The following is a 21832-nucleotide window of genomic DNA, read 5'->3' as shown; positions in this document are numbered from 1 at the left end:
TCGTCATTGCAAAGTTTGATCTTCATGAACTTACGACTGTACCTTTTTGACATCAGTACTTAACTCGTATCGGAATGCAATTAACAGTTTTTGCATCAACCTGCTGAATCTTGATTGCCAAGCCAATACTTAAAAGTGTCGAATTAAAAGGGTGTCGAATTAATGGTTCCTAGCGTTACATGAAAATAGACTAAAATTTAGATTTTTCTATTCTGAATCTTATGTCAGATGTCAATATGTTGAATCAGAATATTATTGTCTTCAAGTTCTTCATTGAATTTTTTAAAAATAAATGAAACATAAATCTTTGAGTTAGCATAAAGGCTGTAGTACTTGATAAACTAGGACAAGAAGCATTTTTTTATTTCTTCAGCTATGATGAATTAGTCTTAAATGATTTAGATTGATACAATACCAGGGTCTAACATTTTCCACAACAAAGCTATCAATCAGTACAGCTATTTCTGGACATATTCATGAAGCAACAAAAGGACAAAAGCCGTCAAGTAAAAATTATCAATGATTAAAGAAAATATGACTTTCTACTCATACTACTTACTGCAGAAAAAAACAATTCATTGAACTTAACATCACTGTTAAGCATGAGCGCACCAACTTTTCTCAAACATACAAAGCCTAGAACTGGTCATGCATCAATAAATTCTCCTTGTTCCTTATGGCCCAGTACCTCTAGTTTTGCCACTATGGCCGTCATGTCTCTCTCCATATCCTCATGTCTTCTCTGAAGTGACTCCACAGAAGCCAGGTCTTTTCCATAGTCCTCGCTGGACATGGCTTTGGCCTGAAACATGAGACAAACAGTTCAGTAAGAAACTGTTACTAACAGTAGAATGTTGGTAAAGCCACTTCTGCAAGATCTCCTTGTCTAAATAATTGAACAAAGCAGAAAAATTCAATAGCCTACATGTAGAAGGATAAATCTTTAGTTAGCAATTAAGAACAAAACTGTGACACTCTATTTCCAAAACAATACAAATTTTTTGATTACTCAACTGTTGACTTACTGACTTACTTGACTTATGTCGAGTGCCAGTCTTCCTCCGCCACTCGAACCACTCTGCCAGCCCAGTTACTCAACTGTTACACTATCTCAAAATGCAAACTATGTGCCTTACTAAACGTACCTTTTCCTTGATCCTGTCATTGGTGTCGTCACAGTCCCTGTTGAAAGCGTGGACCTCCAGTGCACCAGCCAGCCTGACCCTGTAGGCCTTCAGGGCCTCCTGCAGGTTGTTCCACCTGGGAGGAACAGGTCTAGAGGTTAGCAATCCTGCTTCTGGATTGCCAGGTCAGGGATCTCATTCTAACCTCTGATTGCATGGTTTTACTATACTAGGGGTTGTAGTCTTTTAGAGGAGGCATTGTAAATGTTGGTTCTACGTCAAACTCTATGGAATCACCTAAAGCAAGGGTAAGATGTCAAAACAAACAGCAGCTTGCACTTACATGACTTGTATAAATCTATAGTAACAAAATGTTCATCATCATCATGTCCGCCATTAAGTACAATAAAATGTTAAATTACTGTATTGGTTGGTGTTCTGGCTATATGATTCAGATTCCCGAGATCAAGAAATATCTACAGTGTGTTTATCTACCAGCTGTGACATATCTCTGTGCCAGCTGGGAGACAAACAACTGTGATCTTGGTTGGTGACCTAAATTCTTATCTGAACTTCAACAGATGTGATCAATATCATACAAAAGGAAGTTCCTTCTATTGTGATGGTAGACTCAAATGATTTATGATGAAAAAGTCTGTCCCAACTCCGTTCTAGTGAAATACATTTTCTGTCAAGCATACAAGAGTGACACTGTGTGGAACATGTATGATAAGGAGTAAGAACATTCAACTAAGTCTTACCTTTACAAGATTAGTGACATTTTGATCTCAAATATGCTTTTTCTTTAAATTTGAGCTATGGTTTGAGAATTTTTGGTTTGACTTTTGTAAAGATTGCCTGATAAAGATTGCAGAGGCAAGGGCCAGGATGACCCAAATCAATGGAGCAGTCTTCTAGAATAAGCACAACAGTTGAAGTTCAATTCTTACCTCTCGTTCATGGTTTTCCTCTTGTCCAGCACGTCCTTGGTGTCCAGCTTAGCCTGCAGTACCAGCCGATCAGCCAGCTTGTTAACACTCTTGATCCTTGCATCGTCTACAGTCAGATCCTGTCAGGTTTAACATGGGAGAAGAATCATTATACATAACAGTGAATAGCAGCAGCTGTGGCTTAGTCGGTTGGGTTACTGATCAGGTGGCTGGTGATTCAAACCTCATTGGTCATAGGCATGTAGCATAGTGATGTTATCCTATTTCCATCAGCGGAAAATTGGAATGAAGTAGGAAGCTAATCATTGTTTTTTTTATTGGCTTGGAAGCAGCAAAACCAGTCTTGTCAAGGAGTCCTTGAGATATTTCTAAGTATTCTGTATTATGATGGATCTTAAATAGTCAGTGGTACTTACAGAGCCAAAGTCATCCAGTTTCTTCTGCAGCTCCAGGCAGTGTTCATAATCTCTCCCCAATTCTCCTGCTGATACCAATAGTTCCTAAACCATTTAAAAACAATAAAATGGGTTTAATTACATTTTCTTGTATCAAAAACCTTTTTTTTACATCATGTCAAACCATAATTGACCAAATTTTTGCAATCCAAGTGCTGTCTAGGTTTCTATGACATCCTCCTTTGAGGATGATGGATTCACAGTGCCTTGCTGTATAGAGCAATATCTGTGTTGGCTGTCTCTAATGTTAACACCTACTAAACACAAAACATCCACACTGACCTTCTCCTTCACCCACTGAATGACCTGGTCTGCCTGCTGCGTGAACTCCAGGATGTCTCGTGCCTCTTCCAGGCCCTTCCCCCGGGCTGCAGACGCCTGCAGAAGTTCCTGCCACGCCCGCAGCACCGCAGCAACCCTGCGCTTGATCTCCACAGAGGCGTGGTGGTTCTTGGACACCAGCTGGTCTCCTTGCTGTGGGTTGTCATGTTAGAAACACATTTTTTTCAGCATGTCAAAGTCTATTTTCTAAATTTTGCTATTCATCCTTCACTTCTCTACTGTCAGAGATGATAAGAAGTAGGCTAAGCTTTTAAAACTAGAGCCCGAGATACTGGAACAAATCATTTTCAGACTGTGCAGTTAGACTTGCTGTAATCTTGATATGTCACGCACTGACTTGGCATGTTATGGCAAAGAACTATTTGCAGTTATTTCCCAGACTGAAGAGCCCTCTACCTTTTTGATCCTGTTGATCCTCTCCCTGTTGGCAGTGATCTCGGCCTCGAAGGCCTGGTGTTTCTTCAGCTTGGCCATCTTATCCTGCAGACTGGTGGAGTCACGGTAAGACTCATCGGATGCGATCTGGAGCTTCTCTGATATCCAGCCCTCAACCTTTGGGATAAACAATAAGCATTCTATTCGGTTACTCTTTCTAAGTTTGTAAAGCTACATGTGACCTATGAGCTTGGTATGTTCCTTGTCTGGCAAGGGCCATCTTATCTAATTCAAAATATAAGTCTAGAGTAGGAATTGGCCAATGAACATTCCATTCCAAGTAACCTGAAGCACAATTTTGGTCTTTTACTACATGTTAACCCTTCACCCTTATTGCTCTTTGATTTTGAATTGATAATACAGTTTCTGACAGACTGAGTACATTGTGTATTTATTACTTTTATAGCAGACTCTTGCCTCAAATATTTGCTGTAATGAGATAATCAAATTTTTCTTCATTAAAAGCTAAAACTACCTCAATGACATCCCGGTTAAACAGCACATACAGCATGGAGTCTCCCAGCTTCCGTCTTCTCTCTGCTGCTGCCTCCTTCACATTGGCTCTCCTGTAGGGATAGTACACAACCTCATAAAGTTTCAAATATAAGATTGTAAGCCATTCATCTTGACAAAACAACCAACATTTGATGTAGGTCATAGGTATAATGTTAATACAGAACCACCTAACAATGAAAGATGGACTCCATTATAGCCCAAGGTGTTTTGCATTCTGCAAATATGACCTGTTGACCTTGAAATGTAGAATCATAATGCTTTTCAATAAATTGTACATTCCTCCAATTTCTTGCACCAAAATCTATATTAGTTATGGCCAAAGTATGACAAACAGGGTACAGAGTTTTAACAAAAATAATGATGTCATATTGATTCTGTATCATTTGATACTTCTAATTATTCAAAGACGAGACCATTACCTTTCCATGACCCGAACCAGGGTGTCTTTAATGTTGGTTGAGCCAAAGTGTTCCTCTGCAAGCAGTCTGGCAGCAAGCTCATGCAAGGCAACAACCTGACATGTGTGCAGACATCATGGCATGCATGGGTTAGTACAGAGTGATATGTCTACACAATATTCCTACTACTCCTGTTCTACATTGTATGGTGTTACTTCTGAATGCACCACAGTGTGATTAGTTTCATGCAGACGGATGACTGTAAGTTTGAGTTCTGTGCAATTGTATGGTATGGTCAGTGTCTTGCATGCACACAAAAGGTGACAGAAAAAAATGGACACAACAACGAAAATTTCCCAGTACACACTATAAAATGTCACCTTCTAGACCATCATTAAAAAGTGTACTTGACTTAGCAGGAGCAGATATGAAAGGCACACACATACAATTCATGTATCAGATGAAGATACAAAGTAACATGTGAATCACAATCAACAACATACCTTGTCCTCTTGTGCTGCCAGTAGTTTCTGGAAGGCCTCGTGTCTCTTGATGAGCCTCTCCACCTGCTCCACTGTGCTGCCCAGCTCACTACTCCTCATGTGAACCTGTTCGTTGGACATTAGTTATAGATTAAGGCCATGACATACAGGTTGAAGAGCAGCGTGCAGTTTATTTTCTCTTTCTCTCAGACATAGACAGAATCTCTGACTGACTCTGAAACCATAGCTTCCTCCTCTGTCTACAGCAGAGCTGTTCTAGTTTTTGGGACAGTAGACTATCTTAATCTGTGTAGAGTGGGAGGGTTGGGCAATAGTCTACTAGCTACAGTTATAGAGGAGGGTAAATAACATAAGCAATCCTACTTGTACACCACAAACATACTACAACTGCTCCTTATATAGTGTTCAGGGTATAACTCCATACCCTGTCCTTGGTGCTGAATTGTTATTCCCTTACTTACTGGCCTTGATTTCCAATGCAAAGGTGATATTGTTGCAGAAACTATTGAATTCAAGCTGACTATCATCCAAACCATGATTTTCATGACTGGTGGGTTTTCAAATCCTTTGCTAGGAGTATGGCCTAAAAGAAATTAATAATTCCAACTTTTCTGTGCTTACTGTTTACCATAGACACTGAAACCAGTTGTGCTGCCTCAAATGCTTGTGTAATGTCAAATTTCATTCCTGCCAAATAAAATAAAAAAGAAACACTGTATGAAACTTTTGTAGGTACCTCCTGTTCACTGCTGAGCCTGTCCAGCTGTTGGGCATCCCTGTTGAACACCTGCTGGTTGTAGGCATCGTCCAGGTGTTTCCTGTGGTCCTCCCACGTCTGGAGCAGCTTCCCTTTCTCTTCAACCACCTGATGCACCTTCTCCTGAATCTAAGATAGGGAGGAAAGTCAGTAAGGGAAACTTTATTTTCTTCTACCTCCAAAAGGAAGAACCTTATATCCTCTAAGCAAGGCAAATTTTCTTTTTTTCTGTTCCCTGTTGTTTTCCGCCTGAACCAACATTTACCTCATCTTTAGCATAATGGCCGGCCTCCATCATCATCTCCCCTGCCTGTACAATGGCGCCGAAGCTGTCCTCTCGAGCGTCAATCTCCACTTTGTGCTGAGCATGCTGTCTCCGCAGCTCGTCTGTGCTCGCTACGTCTCGTCCTGCCTCCTCCGCTAGCATGTCCCGCGTGGTCTCACCACTCCAAGCAAGCAGGTCTCTCACCTACGTTCCACAAACATGAAAAAGCATGAGCAAATGGATAATAATAGCAGTGATGCTTTACAACTTTGAAATGTTCTATAGACGAAAGAAACAAAGTACTTGATGTCCTTACCGAGGCGAGAAACTTCTGGAAGTCGAGGGCCTGTTGCAGCTCCTCCCTGCGCTGTACCGTTCTCTCCTGCAGGGCGTTCCAGCTGGACACCAGGACCTCCTGCTGCTCAGCAATCTGCTCAGCATTGCCACCAGGGAACAGGGCCTGCAGCCTGGCCGAGTCATCGATCAGCACCTGGAGCTGTAGTAAATGGGTTGAACATGGTGAGATAGCACCAGCAACCTGTAGCATGAGCTTAGCTAGGTCAGCATAAAAAGCAGAGCATGATTCTCAATGACAAGCTATAATTGAACTTTGGAAAATGTATAGAAAATAAGCCAGACATGGCAAGTCAGCCGGCCTTTTTACACTAACTGAGTGCATTAATTTTGTTGTCACCTGTGCCTCCAGTGCCACCAGCTCATTCTCAAACCCCTCGTGCCTCCTCTGCTGGCTCTGGACGGCATTCAGGTCCCTCCCAAGGTCATCTGGGATGGCCGCATACTTCTCCTGCAAATCAGGAACACCTTCCAAATTTACTTTCAAATTGTTAATTGATGAGAGGAAACCGTAAATTTGCACACATCGTACACATCATACATGTCAAGTAACTTGAAAAGCCTCTAATCCTGGCAACAGTTTGTTAAGATACAGAACAGTCCTCCCCAACCCACCTGTATCCTGCTCATGGCCTCGGCTGCGTCTCTGTTGAACCTGTGGATCTCCTCAGCAGCCACCAGCTTCTCCTCCCGGGCCTTGGTGTGCTCCTGCAACAGTGTCCACGACTCTCTGCAGACAAGGGAACAGTAGATGTGTTCAGATTCTCCTCAACATCAATCCCCAGCCAAGGCTTTGATATCATTATCCACCAATGAAAAGCTAGAGATGTTTTCATGAATGACAGTTGTTCATCTCTATCAGCCGGGCAGTGTTTCTCTCACACTGCTGGAACTTGCGCTGACCTAACCCTTACTATAACCATGACCCTACTCCCGACCCCTCACCTGAGTCCCTCCTGTCTCTCCTGAATGGCGGGTGAGTAGCTGTTGTTCATCTCCACCAGCCGGGCGGCGTTCCTCTCACACTGCTGGAACCTGCGCTGACCCTGGCCCATTTTATGCTTCAGGTCCTCAAACTTCGACAGCAAAACCTGCACAGACGTTCACAAAAAATATGTGGCATGTCAAAAATATTTAACACAAATTTTAATATTTGTCAGATGTAGAGGTTATTGATGGTAATACAAGTTGCATATGCAGATCAGATGTCCATGACATGCTCGGTGAAAAAGAGAGAGGACCATGCTGCAGGAAAATTTAAAAAAAGATGCTGATGCCAAATTCAACTGTAAGGCAAACACCTTACAAAGTGCTTTTAGATTTACAACATTCACTTCAGTGTCCTGTTTCAACACACTACACTGTGCTAGAGATTTGATATTAGGTGCAATCAAAACATTCTAAAACTAACTGAGGTATAGAAAAACATGCTGAGTCTGCCAGAATTAGAGCCACAGACCTTGGGTACTTTAGTACCATAATCCTTAGGCTGGGACCAAAGCCTGGCAAATAAACCATCGTCAGGCTGGCAGATCAAATGATGAAAACAAGATGATATTTCAAAGAAAATTTTGATGCAGATTATAATGAGATTACAAACTAGAAATAAACACTTAAGAAATTAGTAAAAATTTTCAATTAGACATGCAAAAATTAGACAAAATTGATTTTATTCAAAAACAGAAATTAAGTACATTGTATATGCTACACAATCCATAATTTCAAAAGAATCAATGATTGTGAGAGTCAGTTTCAATAATGTTATGTGGTATTAATAACTGTGATCTGTGATACAAGATGATCAAAATAACAACAGTTGATCTGGTAGAAATTCAATCAGTGTTTATAGTAAATTATACCTGTAAATGTTCGTAATCCTGGCCATAGTCCTCTGATGCTGCCACCATGAGATGCTCGTTGATCCACTCCTGAAGGTCATCTGTTTCTCGGGCGTAGGAAAAGAGCTGCTTAGACTCCTCCAGATGAACATTGCGATCACCCATCAATGTCTCTAGGGACTTCATCTGACCCTCCAGATTAGACTGCAGAAGACAGGATAGTCAGTAAATCACATCAGCAAATAGTCTGGGCTTCAGCAAGATAAACATTTTAATAAAGTGTTTCTTTGTTAAACCATCAAATATCTGGAAAAAAACCATTCACATACATGTCAATTACAAATTTGTGCTGTTAGATAATGGGACAGTGTGATATTACAAAGATGTGAACATGCAATATTTCAACTTATCTTAATTAGATACATTACACATGATACAATCATTGAGTACATTGAATGCTTTCGCAGACCTACATGATAAATACATGTGACTGTAGTATCAATTATCAGCACAATGAAGAAATGCATGAAGATGCCTACATGTCTGTCCTGAATGGTCTTTGCGTTGACATGTCCGGCCTCCTTCAGTTTCTGGGACTTGTGCTGCAGCTGTTTCACCAAACCCTTATAGGTAGCCAGGTCCACTTCCAAAGCCTGTACAACAGGTAGGGCAAATATGTCAAATAAGACACTGAAGTACAAACTTGTTTGAAATGTTAAAGATAAACTTATATTTGAAGGGTAGGAAGCTTCAGCTAATTCAAAATCTAATTTTCTATGGTTTAATTTGTCATATTCAAGTTTCAGGTCGATTCAGACCCCTACCTTGTGTTTGGTGATGGCTTTCTCAGCTGCATCCTCATCCTTGCCATAGTCTGTACTGGACGCCAAACGGGACTTCTCAGCAACCCAACTCTCCACCTCATTGGCATCAGCCAGGAACTGACAATCACAGAAGACAATGTTTATCTCTTTTCTGCCATCCTCCACATCAATTTTCTTTCTGGAATGTTGACATTATTCTATCACAAAATGTCAAAATCAAAATTTCAATTGCAAAGATGCTGAATGAGATCTGGTCCAAAAATATTACAGCAGTCGTATCTACTCCAATAGTGAAGCATAAATGCACTTTTATTGTTGTAACATACAATAAGGCAAAGTATAATCCTTAATTGACAAAGGTTTGTGTTCCTATTCACAGACAGTTTTATAAATTTGAATATAGCAAAGGGACCCTGTTACCTGCTGCCCCTCGACAGACAGCCTGAGTTGGGCCCGTCTCTCCTCTGACCTCTCCACCAGCTCAGCCCAGGCGCTGCTCAGGTCCTCACACTTCCCATCAATCTCCTCCACAGCATAGTGCTGCGCCTCGATCAGGTCCTGACCCTCCCCGAGAACCTTCTCAATCACCGGCTGGTGTCCCGTCACCTCAACCTCCAGTTTCTGGGATTGAACAACACCAGAGATACACGAAACAATAAAATTAAAACTCTAACCATTCAAAATCAGAAAGGATCAAAAAAGGAAGGAGGGATCCAAATCTTTGGTTGTCAGCAATCTTTATTTCTGTCATTTAACATGTAGTTTCTGTCAACTTTTCAGAATAATTTTTTAGTGATTGCAACAATGTCAATCTTCATACAGCCCTTTTGCTGTTCTTAGATTAAGAAGTGTAATGCCACACCTGGTGTTTCTTCTGTAGTTTCTGAGCTGCATCCAGGCTCTTCCCATAGTCTGATGATGTGGCTGCCGGCATGTGGTCCTTAATCCACCTCATCTCCTCATCAAGGTCGCGCAGGAACTCCTGCAGATGAACCGAGTCCTCCAGCTCACCTCGTCTCCTCAGCATGGGGGCCTGCAGGGACTGGAACCTGAAGGAGAGGAATGGAAGAAACATTGTCAAATAAAAAACTATTCAACATACTTAATCATGTATCATTACAGCTGCTCTCATACTTAAAACTGAACAGCAAAATTGAAAAAAAAATACAGAATATATCAGGAGTTTGCTGTCACACAGGAATCAAGACAGTTCCCTGTGGCTGTTTGTTTCATACAATCTATCAAGCTGGAAAGTTTCACAAGCTACACTTGGTTATGTGACCAAAGGTAGAAGTAACCAGTGCTGAGAAGAACCAGAAACAGGAGTAAAGTTCAACAGGTGTCTTTCCTTATTCTGTGATCAGCATGTTAACTGTCAGGAAATTTTCCTAGGTCTGGAGCTGAAACAAAGCTGTTTGTGCATGCTTTTCCTCTAATCTACTAATATATACAGACTACAGACAACAAATAGCTTCCTGATAAATCCTAACTCACCTCTGCTGGAAGTCCTTAGTGTTCTGCATGATCCTTTTGGCATCAAAGTGCCCTGCCCTGGCCAGCGCCTGGGCCTGGCTCACGATGGACTGGATCTTCTCTGCCTGCTGGGACATCTCCTGCTCCAGGGCCTGGGGACACACAAGGACGAGCTTCAGTACAAGAGAAACTGATACCAATCTCATCTCAGCTGTCTTAGAGCTGCCTAGTAAGTAACAACCCAGCTACTGATGAGAAGATCAGGGGTACCATTGCAATTCTGATGTTCTGATCCCTGAATTGCATGGCATGAAATTAAAGCTTGACAACTTGCAGAGGTCAATTTCTTTAATTTGGAGGGTGAACATTCTTTTTATTCACGACTGTTGACATTGACTGATATTTAGGATTAAGTTCATAGTCACTTCCATGTTCAAGGTCACTCCCATACTCACCTGGTGTTTCTTGAGCAGGTTCTTGGCCCCCCTGAGGTCCTTGCCGAGGTCCTGCACACCCAGCAGTACCTCCATCTCATCCATCCTGTCCTGGGCCTCCCGCAGCAGGGTGTTCAGCTGCTGCTGCTGGGCCGCCTGACGCAGCTTCACTCCCTTGTCTGATGACCTGGAGGAATTAAACCATAGATGTTTTCAATCTATGTAAGTTTTGAGCAGGTTCCCTTGCCAAGAACATGTGTGTAGGATAGGGTGTTAAACGTGTTAAACATGGTGTTCATGATCAGGTGCTGCTGCTGGGCTGTATGTCGCAGACAGAGAAGCAGGTTACTCCAGTCAGAAGGCATTGTCAAATACAAGTAACAAGGAGAGCATGACTCTACACACCTGTCATACAAGTCTGCCCACTGGGTGTTGAGGTCTCTCAGTGTCTCCTGAATCTCCTTCTTGGCATAGTGTCTCTCTGCAACCAGGGCCTTCCCAGCCTGAAGAAAAAACAATATTTACATTTGAGTCCTGTACAGTGGTTATGTCTTCACTTTTGAAAAAAGCCTGCACCTAAAAAAGTTTTAACTTTCTACAGCCTTCATATTCACAAGGGAAGGGAATTGGCAAATAATTCACTTCCAATTACAAAACATCTCTGATCTTACTGACACAAAAATAGCACTGAATGAGGCCAAAGCCTACAGTATGATCATGACAATTGTTTCTCACTGACCTGGTTAGCCCTATCTAGTCGTTCAGTGTTTGCCCTTAGCTCAGCCTCGAAGGCCTCGTGCTTCTGTAGCTTCCCCTGCAGGTTGGTCAGGTCTCGGTACGACTCGTCTGTAGCTGCCTTGTACTTCTCCCTGATCCACTGGGACAGCTAGGGTGGGGTGATATTCAAAGGGGTGAGGTGACAAGCAAAATAAGTCATTGACTTAACAATGTTTAATAGATTCCCCTTACATGATTGGGCTTGAAATAGAGAACACATGAGATGGGGGGAAGTAGTATATTTTGATATCGGTCAGCTGTATATATTTGCACAAACACCATCATAACTTAAATGAGTTTGGTGACAAGTATGCAAGAATGCTATAAGACGCTAACAGAATGAACAACTGAGTTGTCTTAGTTTCCACATTCTTTGTGATTCAATCAAACTGTCTATTATAAACAAAGTCAAGAAAATGCAAGAAAACTTGAACTCCATGTAACAATAATCATGGTTGAGCATGAAGGCAAAATAAAGTCATGGTCACCAGATCTAATGATTCAAGATATGGGACAAACAAAATACCTCTTCAACATCTCTGAGGAACTCCTGGTACGTCAGAGATGCCTGGAGAGCTGCTCGTCTGTCCTTGGTCCTGCCCTTCACCTTCTTCCTTCTCTCAACCACCTGGTTTCTCTTCTGATCAATCCTGGAAGTCATGCACAGATTTTCCTTGAATGATTTCTTGAAAAGCACTCTAAGACTGACAGTTCTCCATAAAGTTGCACAATTATCCCAAGGATGTATTGTAAGTTTCATTTTCCTAATGTATATAAGGTAACAAGCTTTGAATCATACACTAATGAAAAACAAAATGAATAATAAAATAAATACATTTCTCAACAATAAACCATAGCCAGATGAGTGGCATGTTTGACAGATAAAACTTACTGTCTGCTGGCGTAGTGTTTGGCCTGTATAAGTTTGTTGGCGATGTCGTTCAGGGTGTTGATCCTGTCGTCCTGTACCTGCAGGGTGTGTTCAAACTCCTCATGTCTCTTCAGCAGACCCTGCACACTGTCCACTGTACTCTGGGGAAGACAGAAATGAAAATATTACCTCTGTCAGAAGTCTTACCTGGCCGCAGGTTTTCACTATGTCACCTTTTCATCGACCTAATCATGGCTTGATTGTGAACAGAATACCTCAAACTGTCAAACATGCATGGGTGATGAGCATAGCATAGCATGTGAGTAATATTTCCTTTGAAATTCTCTTTTAAACAGCAGCTTCTTTTTAAAAGTATATGTCAATCCTACGTTAAAAATAATTTTATCCTGGAAGAGGTATGTACTCTCAATACTAATGTCCTTTCTTTTCTACAAATTATATTTTGAATCTAGAACAAATGTTCAGATAAAGACAAGTAACGTAGGCAACATACCCCTAACTCATCAAACTCCAGAAATGCCTCGTGGCTGCCGGTGACAGAGTCAATCTGGTCTGCTTCTCGATGAAACAGCTGCAAAATAAACAAACAGATGTTCATTTGGAGATTTACATGTACGTTCAACTTAATCAACTGACATCTCATTTATGACCATCTTGGATCCAAAAAAATGTGCTGTACTGGAAACTCAACATGTACGAGGGGTGATCAAAAAGTCCTCGGCCTCTCTCAAAAAACGTTGTTAAACAAAAATTTTTCTTGCACTATTTTTCAACATAGTCTCCTCTGACTTCAATACACTTGGTCCAGCGATGTTCCAGCATTGCTACCCCCTGCTGGAAGTAGGTTGCATCTTGGGCCTCTAGATAGGCCTCAACAGCATGGATGACGTCATCATCAGTCTCGAAACGGTGACCACGTAAGTGGGACTTCAGTTTAGGAGACAGGTAGAAGTCCGACGGAGCCAGGTCAGGTGAATAGGGAGGGTGGGGTAAGAGTTCAAAGCCACATTGGGTTGCTGCTGCCACTGACACCTGTGCTGTGTGAACAGGTGCATTGTCCTGGAGCAACAGCACGCCAGCTCGGAGCTTTCCTCTCCTTTTCTCTTTGATTACTGCTTTTAGCTGTCGCAGTTCTGAAGCATAGTACTCTCCATTGATGGTTTGACCCTTTTGCAAGTAGTTAATCATGATGACTCCCTCGCTGTGCCAGAACACAGAGGCCATCACCTTGCCGACCGATGCCACGCGCTTGAACTTCTTGGGTGGCTGCGACCCCTTCTTTGTCCATTCTTTACTCTGTTCTTTTGACTCTGGATCAAAGTGGTGAACCCACGTCTCATATTGGGTCACAAATCTCTTGAGGAAGTTGGCCGGATTAGACTGGAAACGGGCCAAAAGTGTCCTGGAAACTTCCAACCTGTTCAGCTTCTGATGACGAGTCAACATTCGGGGTACCCACCTTGCAGACAGCTTGCTCATCCCCAAGATGTTGGACAAAACATTTTGAACTGAGCCATAACTGATGCCCAATGAATGCTGCATGTGTCGGATGGTCACACGCCTGTCATTCATTATCATGCGATGGATGGCCTCAACTTCATTCTCCGAGGTAGCTGTTTTGGGGCGTCCCGACCTTGGGTCGTCTTTCACGCTCTCCTTGCCTCGTTTGAAGTTAGCAACCCACTTCTTTACGATGGAATAAGAAGGGGAGTACTCACCAAGTGTCTTGGCCATGTCTTCGTGGATTTGCCTGGGTGTCATACCTTATTTTCGTTAGATATTTGATAACAGCACGAACCTCTGTGGCGTCCATTTTGTGATTTTCTTCACACCTGCTGATTTTCAAGGGGCGCCGCGCGCTACTTAATGAATATGAAAATTTGCATTTCTGTGGGCAGTGTCTTAAGATGTCATAGTATACAGTTATACCCAAGAATGGAAGTTACTACCATCGCTTCTAGGTGAGGCCGAGGACTTTTTGATCACCCCTCGTAAAAGGAGTCTCAGGGATTGAATATATAGTAAGATTTCAATTTTCCTTCCATTCTATCTTATCCCCATGCCGAATTTCTAATTCTGATATGCCCCCGAAACAATATGTGGATATATTACTTAATGAAGTACCTGCAGCTCATGTGAGTTGCGCAGCTGTTCATCCCTGCTGTTCCAGGCAGCCTGCAGGTTCTGCTGCTCCTGTTTCAGCAGCTCTACTTTCCTGCGCAGGTCACGGTTGGTCGGGGCCTTCCTCAGCAGCCGCTCTCCCAGACGCTGAAGCTCTTTAAAACTGTACAAAATGTAAATACAAAATATGTGAATGCACATGTAGTCCTACATTCAGAGAGACAGGCAGTAAGAAACCCTCTAAGTTATAGTAGAAAAAAACATTTTTGTAGTCTGCATGTTCTAAATCTAGAGAAAATTTCCCAGATCAATTTTGTCTCCTGGACACTATGATAAATCATCTAAATATTTCCTATCATATAGAATTTCTAGTTGTGAAAGATGAAAATGCTTAAGATCACTGCAGCGAAGCATACAAGGGGACCAAATAACAAGTCAAGTAACAAAAGAAGGATGATGACACATTGATGTATAACAACTTGGTGCCTGCAGACCTGTCCTGGTGAGCTGCTATGTCATCCTTCAGTTCCTGGTGCTGCTTGATCAGCTCCTCTGCATGCAGCACGTCCCTGGCCAGCTCCTCACTTTTCAGCTGTTCTTTCACTGAGCCTAACCAGGACATCTTACAAAAATACAAGGTGAAAAAAAACAAATGTCAGGGTATGTCTTCTGGCAAGTAGGTTGACAGTATCATCAATATGACAACCATGGTATCATCAAATATGGGGCATACCCACTCATGTTACAACATGCTCTTACTCTATTTCATAATTCTGGAATGTTCTTTGTTGTAATCTGACTTATTATCATCATCAACAACTAGGGACTCACCAGGTCCTTATTCTCTGCCTGAAACTTCTGTGTGTCGTGTGACTGTGCCAGCTGGGCCTTCCTCAGGCTTGCCTTGTCCTACAAGCACAAACACAGATCGTCATATTGTTGGAAATTGTATTCAGATAAAAGCATTGAAATTTCTAAAAAAAACATCTAGGATTTTCCAATATTCTGACTCCTATTGACCAATGATTCACCTCTGTAAGTACACTCAATCAATCCTTATACTTCCATATGCCTGCTCCGGGGAACCATGATACTACATTATCTAATTATAGTTATTGTACTGCAATAGAATCAGGCATGACTGTTGATATGATAATGAAATAAAAGTCATGATTAGGGCTCTATGGAGTAGACATATGACGGATGTTTGAAAGGATAATCTTATCATCACCGATGTCAAAAGTTCAAATTCCCATGTCATTTCCAGAACAACTGAAATGCAAGTCACAGATCTGGGGATGACACTTCTTTGTCTTCACTTCCCATGTTACTTTCCTTAAAATGTTAAAGTTCTAGCTTCTCACAAATCATTAACAATTAAGGAAAATACATGGAATGGTATCATCCTAATTGGATCTGACAAATCTACAATCATGGACAAACCCTGACCCACCTTCAACTGTTGCCACATGTTCAGAATCCTTTCCTCTTTGACAGTGATCGGTGCATTCTCACTTGGGTGAGCTGTCTTCACCCTGCACCATTACAGGTAAATCAGAAGGGTTATCACTGTGGCCATAACAAATATAGTCCTACAATTGCATCACAATGATTTGAAATAATTGCCATTTGATGCTCCACTTGTTTATTAGCAAGATTGCTCGTATATGGCAATTTGGCATAGATGAGGATACAAAACAAAATGCTTCACAGTAGTAACTATATGCATCATGACATCTTTTAAAAATACATTTCTAGGTACATGTACATGTATGATAGATCTAAAAATACCCTTTTAGGTAAACAGGTTGATGCTATTGCAGGGAAAACATCAGCATAGTCAAAGTGGTTGTCAATGGTTTGAAATAAAGGCACAGCAAGCTGATAAAAGATCTTCTATTAGTGACTTACGCAGTTGCCAACAACTGAAGCTTGGAGATCTTGTCTTCTACAGGTCCCAGTTCTCTCTCAAGGTTCTGCAAAGAAACACCAGAAATATACTTACATATGGACAAAAAGCATGCATCACTACAGGGATTCAAAATACCAAACTGAAGTTAAAAGTACACATTTCAATGTGTAAATGTGTGTCTATTCTAACCACTTTCTGTTATAATCAAGGACCAGTCCTAACCTGATGCTGCCTCTGTAGTGCCTTCACTCCTTTGACACTGTTCCCCAGGTCATCGTTGGACAGGGCTGCAAACTTCTCCTGCATCCACTCTTTAGTGTCGTCACATGTTCGCTCAAACAGCTCAATACTGACAAAGAGACAAATACTTAGTAGTCAGTCTCTTCTTCAATGGATAAAAAAAAGTACACGAAGATGGGGACTTCGTGGTTCTGCCATCTAAACTTAAAGACTGTTTTTATAAGACTTTCATTAAAACAAAATTAAGACATAAAGCTAACAGGATTACAAAATCAGAAACAGGCATTAAGTTGTACAGCAGAATAAATTCTTCACATAAAGATATAAAAAACACTGAATCAAATTGGTGTGGCCATATGAAAAGGGTCAAATAAAGGTTTACATGAATAAAGCAAACAATGTATCAGTGAGAATCCAAATGGAACAAAAAACTCATAAAAAGGATATGTCCTACAGGGCTGTACTCAAATGAAAGCATCTCAGCACCAAGGAGAGAAACAGCCTATAGATGTAACTTTTCTACCTTGAGGCTCCCTCAATAAGTTTCTCTTTATCTCTTTGTAGTTGATGAAGTCTCTCCCATCTGAAAGGTTAAAGAGGTAACAGGTTTTACAGACTGTTACCATACTAAAAATTTTATATTTCATCAGAACATGTAAAACAACTTGTTGGAACGTTGTATGGGCAGTGTTTTAATTTATAATTGTTAACTTTTTCCAATAAATCTGATAAGTTAACATTATAACATAAAAGAAACCTGTAGCTACCTTTCCTTCAGCTCCTTCTGCCTGGCCCTGACAGGTTTCTGCTGACTGTGGCCTGTCTTGACAAACTCATCAGCCAGCTGGTCAATCTTCTTCATCCTGCCAGTGTTGGCAGCCAGCGCTGTCATCAGGTTCTGAGGTAAGGAGAGAGGAAGTTTTAGAAAACTTGCAGCAATTACTATTAGCAAGCCAACCAAAAAATACCATCATCATCATGGCATTTTTCAGGAAGGTTGGGCCAGCATAGCAACTACATGTAGCTGAAATGCCCCATAAAGAACCACATTTAATCTAGGATTCACCTCAAACTTTCTTTTCATGGCCTCAACGTTGTCCTTCATGCTCTCAACGCTCTTCATGACCTTCTCCTGGTCCTGCATCCACGACTCAAACTCGTCACACTCCCGGTAGAACCCAAACAGCTGGATAGAGTCCTCAAGGTAACGCCTCCTCGCCTGAAGAAAACAGGGAAGGCACATTTTACAGGAATTTTTCTCACTTGTGAAATGTCATGTATATGGCATGATTGCAAGCAACACAAGTTCAGCTTTTGGCTTTATTCTTTTAAGGCCTGCAGTTCCTAGGACATGCTATTGTGAGCTAACCCACTATTCATTGTACTTGTTCATGTACCTGTATATCATGTAAATGTACGTCCACCATGTGCAAATTCATTTGCTTGCTTGTTAGTCACTTGCAAGAATTTGTGATGAAGTTTCAAACTAAAAATGGTTTTGTACTACAATAAAGAGTTCTCCAAGATGCTGCTGGAGTGAGTGAGGACTGACCTGTGCCAGTTTGACCAGTCTCCGGTAGGTGGCCGAGATGTTCTGTTGTCTCTCCTCAAGGTTGTCCCGGTCAAAGTGCACACTGGTCTGGGCTGATGCTACAGAATGGCAGAGATAGGAAATAATGACTCAACAGAGGAGAAACTGTAGAGTACCAGCTTGGCATTTCTATTACACAAACATGATTACAAAACCAAGGATGTCAAATTCCAGGAATAGGAAAACTCAAGGGAATAGGAAAATTCTTTTTACAGGATGGTAACATAGAAGCAAACTGCATCATATACTTTGTCAATTGAAATACATCTAGCTTGCTAGTTATCATAGTAGAACTGTCACCAACCTTTGGAGTAAAGTGGATTTTTCCTCTTCACCAGTTCCTTCCTTGTCTTGACCTCCTTGACCTTGACCTTTTCTGGCACCTTGACCTTTCTCTTGACCTTCTTCTGTACGACCTTGCCCTCCACCTCCTTGACATAGTTGGCGGGTACGTACCCCTCCACTCCATCTGGTCTCCTAACGCACCACCAGTCCTTATTGGCTTTGCTCGTCAGGACCAAAATCTGAGGATTTTCATACAACAGATAGATGTCAGAATGTTTGCATCCATTGAGAATCTCTGCTTGATTTAGAGCTCTTAAAGGGTAGATACTACCTGTCTCATAGCAAACTACAAGCACTGTTCTATGACCAATCATTTCCAACAAATAACGTATTAAATGAACTTTGCCTTAATTTCTTTAATGTCTGCATCACAAGTACATTCGAATTTCAGCATTCAAATTTCAGCCTGTGTGACCAAAAGTTCAGTAAGAGCTGACCTGTCCCCTGTCCACGCTCATGCCCTTGCCGCTGTACTTGTACATGGCCTTGACCTGCAGCACCTTCCTGTCCTCCACCACCTCTCGCACAGCCTCCTTCTCCACCGTCCTCTCCACCTCCACCTCGTACGGCACCTCCACAGGCTCCTCGATGTACTGGTCCTCCTCCAGGTCTCCGTTCATGGAGGGACTGTCCACAGACTGGAGAGGAGAAACATAATAATTGTTATACTTGATTCAATTCATGTATTCAATCAGGGGTATACAGTGTATTGTACTGAAAGTTTCTAAAATGTGTTCTAGGACACCTTCACAATTTCCTTGAACTATTCATCTTCATCCATCCCACAATTGGTAGAGGGAATATTCTTTGGTAGAATGTAAAGGAAGAAACTTGCAAGATTCAACCCTGATACATTGGAAATATTTTGCTGAAGGTAAAGTTTAAAATGCTGTTTGAAAGAGCATGCTTCTCTCTATATAATGATCATGGTGTTTTTGTGTCAAAATTTCCAAACAATGTGTTAATAGTGATAAGTCTTGTTGATGAATCTAGAATGAATGATTATGACGGTAGACATCTTCTTTTGCAACAGAATTAAAGGACATGTAAATATTGTACAAAACTATTACAAACAAGACAAAAGTGCTGGCTTGCTGGTTACCTGTAGCTGGCTCATTGTCCCAGAGTCGATCATCTGTTGTGCCTGCTCTCCAAGTTTCTGGATGCCGCTTTCATACGCTCTGATCTCTTCTTCTAAGTACCCTTGCCTCTGGAGTAAGGACTGTCATGGGAGATGCAACAGTTACAGCCTTTGAAAATATTTCTATGTTTTTATGACACTAAAGCAAGGTAGATTTGGGGGATACATTTGTAAAATTGAACTTCAATGAAAATAGACTTTGAAAGTTTTTGGCTTAACTGTTTTTTTTAAAAAGGAGTTTTCACATTGTCTGCATCCCAAGTAATGACATACATATACAAACAGTTATGCTTGAATTTGTACAGAAGAACTCATGAATAAGCATTACTTCTGCTAAAAATCTATCAATAATTGGTTTCTATGGAAAAATACTCATGAATGTGTACACCTGAGCACTCTGTACATCTTTGCCGTAGTCCTCACTGCAGACAAGCGGCATCTTCTCTCTCATCCATGACTCTGCCTCATTCCCATCTGTGTAATACTACATGTGTGGAGAAAATACAGCACAATTATGACAGATTCATAAAGGGAACACATACATGAAGTTATACTGTCTTCAATTTTTGTTTCTATGTGCAACTTTTACTTCAATACATCAGAAATGTTGCCAACATGCCCTTCAAAATTATTTGAGTAAGAAAATCATAAAAACCCACTTATAACACTGTTCACAACAACCAAACAAGAGAAACTCTTTTCAATGAGGTAAGATAGCATCTTTATGGCTCTTGCAACTAGAAAGGAGGCACTTTGCTACATAAGATCTGAGCTTGCTTTTATGAAAAAGAACATAATTGAATACCTGATGTGCTAGAACTGCCTGCTCCAGCCGGATCCGTCTGGACACTGCCAGGTCCTTGAGCCGGTCCCACTTCTCCTGTAGTCCCTTCACCTTGACGCTGATCTCCCGACGGTGGGGGTGTTTGGAGTCACACAGGGCCTGGCCTCGCTCACACACGGCCTCCAGCTGGGGGTGGCGAGCAGCCATCTCTGCCTCAAGGGCCTGGAGGAGGAGGTGAAAGGGTTAGGGATACAATGAAATCATGAGGGCTGAGTTTAAAATTATAATGAGGATCATAACTTGGATCAAAGATAGTTCTAATTCTAAATTAAGGCTTAACAAACTTAATATCTTTGACGATTTAAATCTTATTTCATATCTTATTTCATACCTGGTAATATTGTTGCTAAGTCCCTTTGTCACTTTTCTGGGAAAGGGTTCAATATCATGATCAGGGATACAGATAATTTCAGATTTTTCCAAATATTTCAAATCTACTTGCATATCTTACACCTCATTTCACACCTCGACTTTAAAATGTAAGGGTTAGTAGTTCACATTTGAAAGATATGTCTCTTAAGATATGTATCTTGAGAGGTAAACAAAAAACAAACATCCTTATGTCATAATGAACAACCTTGTGTTTCTGCTGCTGGCTGAGCACGCTGTGCAGATCCTTCCCCGTCACCACAGACTTGGCAATGCGCTGTTTCTCCATCACCCACCCCTCCTCCTCCTCCGTGTCTCTCAGGAACTCGTAGTGGTTCAGTCCGTCCTCCAACTTTGTTCTTCTGATGCCACTCCTCGTCTTCAACCTGGCAGCAGATAGATCTTAGTAAGATGCAGGTGGCAATCTTGGCAACAGGTTAGCCCCATGAACCTATCCATGCTCAGATAAAAGTAATAACCTCAGTATCAATATCCTAGCCTGTTTTTGTAACGTAAATACTTCTTTCTTACCTCAGCAGGTATACACAAATACATGTAGAGAGCAACTTGATGCATTTCAACAAACTGTATTACACACCTGACGTCACAGAAGCAGTGATTTGATCATTCCTTGACAAAGACTGATCGGTCAATTCAGAATTACTAGTAAGTCTAGCAACAAAGATGAACTTTTAAGTCTATTACACACCTGTCATAGATGGCACTAACATCTTCCAGCTTCTTCTGGATGGTGGCGCTCTCTGCGTGCTGACTGCCGATGAAGCCGTTACCCTTGACATTGACCCTGTCCACCCTCTGCCCGAGGGACTTGACGTGAGCCTCCATCAGCTGGTGCTTCTGCAGGAGGTCCTCCACACCGAACAGGTGCTTCCCGTAGTCCTCTGACTGGACCTGGCCCTGTGTGGGTAATA

At 41.6% G+C, this 21832-nt stretch overlaps 1 protein-coding gene across 3 annotated transcripts in view; it reads right to left on the bottom strand.

Moving 5' to 3' along the window:
• Window positions 1-21832, bottom strand: part of LOC136433109 (spectrin beta chain, non-erythrocytic 5-like) — a 70089-nt gene that overhangs the window by 23810 nt on the left and 24447 nt on the right. For all 3 annotated transcript variants that reach the window (XM_066424929.1, XM_066424931.1, XM_066424930.1), the window contains exons 16-59: window positions 21610-21818; window positions 21109-21286; window positions 20493-20693; window positions 20076-20171; window positions 19649-19768; window positions 18984-19184; window positions 18506-18725; window positions 18163-18260; window positions 17677-17829; window positions 17378-17508; window positions 17134-17193; window positions 16593-16719; window positions 16370-16434; window positions 15912-15993; window positions 15290-15367; window positions 14953-15080; window positions 14462-14621; window positions 12831-12908; window positions 12338-12477; window positions 11972-12095; window positions 11408-11554; window positions 11074-11171; window positions 10690-10855; window positions 10256-10386; window positions 9624-9810; window positions 9182-9382; window positions 8762-8878; window positions 8477-8590; window positions 7959-8141; window positions 7045-7190; window positions 6715-6829; window positions 6440-6550; window positions 6062-6241; window positions 5746-5949; window positions 5460-5609; window positions 4724-4828; window positions 4242-4336; window positions 3782-3872; window positions 3268-3423; window positions 2812-3003; window positions 2491-2574; window positions 2075-2193; window positions 1146-1260; window positions 689-802 (exon numbers count right to left, since the gene is read on the bottom strand). In XM_066424929.1, coding sequence (XP_066281026.1) covers window positions 689-802; window positions 1146-1260; window positions 2075-2193; window positions 2491-2574; window positions 2812-3003; window positions 3268-3423; window positions 3782-3872; window positions 4242-4336; window positions 4724-4828; window positions 5460-5609; window positions 5746-5949; window positions 6062-6241; window positions 6440-6550; window positions 6715-6829; window positions 7045-7190; window positions 7959-8141; window positions 8477-8590; window positions 8762-8878; window positions 9182-9382; window positions 9624-9810; window positions 10256-10386; window positions 10690-10855; window positions 11074-11171; window positions 11408-11554; window positions 11972-12095; window positions 12338-12477; window positions 12831-12908; window positions 14462-14621; window positions 14953-15080; window positions 15290-15367; window positions 15912-15993; window positions 16370-16434; window positions 16593-16719; window positions 17134-17193; window positions 17378-17508; window positions 17677-17829; window positions 18163-18260; window positions 18506-18725; window positions 18984-19184; window positions 19649-19768; window positions 20076-20171; window positions 20493-20693; window positions 21109-21286; window positions 21610-21818 — 5970 coding nt within the window. The remainder of the gene's footprint in view (window positions 1-688; window positions 803-1145; window positions 1261-2074; window positions 2194-2490; window positions 2575-2811; window positions 3004-3267; window positions 3424-3781; window positions 3873-4241; window positions 4337-4723; window positions 4829-5459; window positions 5610-5745; window positions 5950-6061; window positions 6242-6439; window positions 6551-6714; window positions 6830-7044; window positions 7191-7958; window positions 8142-8476; window positions 8591-8761; window positions 8879-9181; window positions 9383-9623; window positions 9811-10255; window positions 10387-10689; window positions 10856-11073; window positions 11172-11407; window positions 11555-11971; window positions 12096-12337; window positions 12478-12830; window positions 12909-14461; window positions 14622-14952; window positions 15081-15289; window positions 15368-15911; window positions 15994-16369; window positions 16435-16592; window positions 16720-17133; window positions 17194-17377; window positions 17509-17676; window positions 17830-18162; window positions 18261-18505; window positions 18726-18983; window positions 19185-19648; window positions 19769-20075; window positions 20172-20492; window positions 20694-21108; window positions 21287-21609; window positions 21819-21832) is intronic.

This window comes from Branchiostoma lanceolatum, chromosome 4 (assembly GCF_035083965.1).
Source record: "Branchiostoma lanceolatum isolate klBraLanc5 chromosome 4, klBraLanc5.hap2, whole genome shotgun sequence".
Taxonomy (NCBI): Eukaryota; Metazoa; Chordata; class Leptocardii; order Amphioxiformes; family Branchiostomatidae; genus Branchiostoma; species Branchiostoma lanceolatum.
The sequence above is the reverse complement of the archived record's forward strand: the minus strand, read 5'-3'. Positions and strand labels throughout refer to the sequence as shown.